This window comes from Vigna radiata, unplaced genomic scaffold (assembly GCF_000741045.1).
Source record: "Vigna radiata var. radiata cultivar VC1973A unplaced genomic scaffold, Vradiata_ver6 scaffold_7, whole genome shotgun sequence".
Classification (NCBI taxonomy): Eukaryota; Viridiplantae; Streptophyta; class Magnoliopsida; order Fabales; family Fabaceae; genus Vigna; species Vigna radiata.
In genome coordinates, this window is record NW_014543262.1 from 865,266 (window position 1) to 867,356 (window position 2,091).

The 2,091-nt window shown below is 46.1% G+C and overlaps 1 protein-coding gene across 1 annotated transcript; it reads left to right on the forward strand.

The window, feature by feature from the left end:
- Positions 1 to 340: 340 nt before the first annotated feature.
- Positions 341 to 1,567, forward strand: LOC106753685 (calmodulin-binding protein 25-like). The gene has a single exon (XM_014635540.2). The coding sequence runs from the start codon at positions 479 to 481 to the stop codon at positions 1,196 to 1,198; it is 720 nt and encodes a 239-aa protein (XP_014491026.1). The 5' UTR covers positions 341 to 478; the 3' UTR covers positions 1,199 to 1,567.
- Positions 1,568 to 2,091: the final 524 nt, after the last annotated feature.

The window sequence follows — 2,091 nt, forward strand, 5'->3', positions numbered from 1 at the left end:
ATAAAAGAATAAAAGAATTGATTAAAAACATTAATAATTATTAATGGATGAATTTAAATGTAATTATGAATTATTGTAGTAGAAGTGATAAAGTAAGGAAAGGGAAGAAAAGAAGAGGGTTAAGTTAAGTTATGTGGGGAGTGGAGTGAAGTAAAGTGAAGTAAACCATGGTTGGGTTAGAGTGAAGTTGGAGTGAGTAGCTAAGTTTAGGAAATGAGCATAAGCTTCGGTCACAGTGGCGTACGGAGAAGGTGACGCGTGTGATATCGTCCCCCGAACAACGCGCTTTCCCACAGCACTTCTCCAAAATACCCTCCACCGCCCTATTTATCATTCAATTCCCTTCCTCCATTTCACTTCCTCCTTCTCTTCACTCACTTTCTTCTCTTCTTCTTCTTCTTCTTCTTCTTCTTCTTTATCCTCTGCAAGCCAAACAAAACCACTCTTCACTCTTACTCTTCCCTTTTTATCCTTTTTCATGGCATCATCTGAGAACGTCGCTAGCATTGAGCCCTGGATGATGTTTCGTCCATCCGTCTCCGATTCCTTGCTGGCCGAGTTCTTCACCCGCGACACCGATTCCATCACCAGGGCCCTTCAGAACTCTCTCTCCGCCGCCGCCGTCTTTCCCGAAGACAACGACTTTACTCCCTTTACCACAAATCCCGACACCAACACCACCGCCACCGCCACTCCCACCGTCTCCAGCCTCTCCGGCTCTGACCACGACTCTGCTCCGCGACGACGAGGCCCGCAGCCCACCGGCAAGATCTCCAAGAGGAAGTCGCGCGCCTCCAAGCGCTCCCAGACCACCTTCATCACGGCGGACCCGGCCAACTTCCGCCAGATGGTGCAGCAGGTCACCGGCGTCAGATTCGGCGCTGCCGCGCCGATTGCGCCCTCGGTTCTGAAACCCGAGCCGCAGCGTCCGGCGGGGAACCTGGCGAGGTTTTCCGGCGGCGCTGGCTGTCTGCCGACACTGGACACCTCGGCGTTCCTGTTGGACCATCATCAACAGGTTGTGGGCCCCACCTCGGCAGGATCCGGGCCTGCCACAGGGCTTTCTGGGCCCGGACAACTCCCTTTCGCCCCGCCCCTCGCAGCCTTAGATTCTCATGCTGCCTCCTTCGGTTCCGCAGGCTTAGATTTTGACACCTTCTCCTCCTTTCCCACTCTGGAGTCGTGGAAAGTGATGTGAGCCAAAAAAATTCAGATTCTCTGAAAAATTTTCACTTTCCCCTTTTTTGCCCCTCTCGCGGGTTAATCAATCGGGCCGGGTAGCCAGCTAGCTAGCTAGGATGACGATGATGATGTTGACGATGATCTTGTGTAAATTTGGGAAGGGAATGAATGGATATGAGGATATGCATGTAGTATTTTTTCTCTTTCTCTCTCTCTGTAATTTGTCACATAGTTCCTTTATTATTGCTATTATTAAGGAGGTGTAATGAAGATATGGTGGCCATGTTTAGTTTAATTAACTTAATCAATGAAATTCCAAGTTTATGTATAAAAACTGTGGTGGCCCTGGACCACATTATGATATTAGTATACATATATTTTGGTTGGATTTGTTCTCGGAAACCACCATAACTAATGTCGGAAACTACTTGGTGTTTATTGTTTTGGAAAAAGAGAGACGAACTATGAAAGAATATAGATAAATAAGATAGATAGGTATGATAGGAGACAACATGGATGGGCATGTGCAGCGTGTCAACCTTGTTATGCTGCTTGTCTAAGTATTTAGTGGTTGGGTCTAAGAACTCTGACTTGGTCTTGGAAAGTTAGGGTACGTTTCTTTGTTTTTGTTGTGTGGGTTTGGCTGAATTTGGGTGCTGAAGTAACTCTTGCAATGTAGGTTTTCATGTGCATTCAAGAGTACGTGAGTGGGTGGTCCTGGTTATAAAGCACATAACCGCGCTTTTATGGTTTGAGTTTAGATAATTATACGCATATCTTTCACTTTCGTTGAAAGAGAAGCAAGATTCGTTTCTGTTCATTTAGAGAGTTTATATATTTTCATTTTGCATTTTTGACACCCATGTCCGTTTCTTCTTAATCATTTCCGTAGCTTTCATATCACCGAAT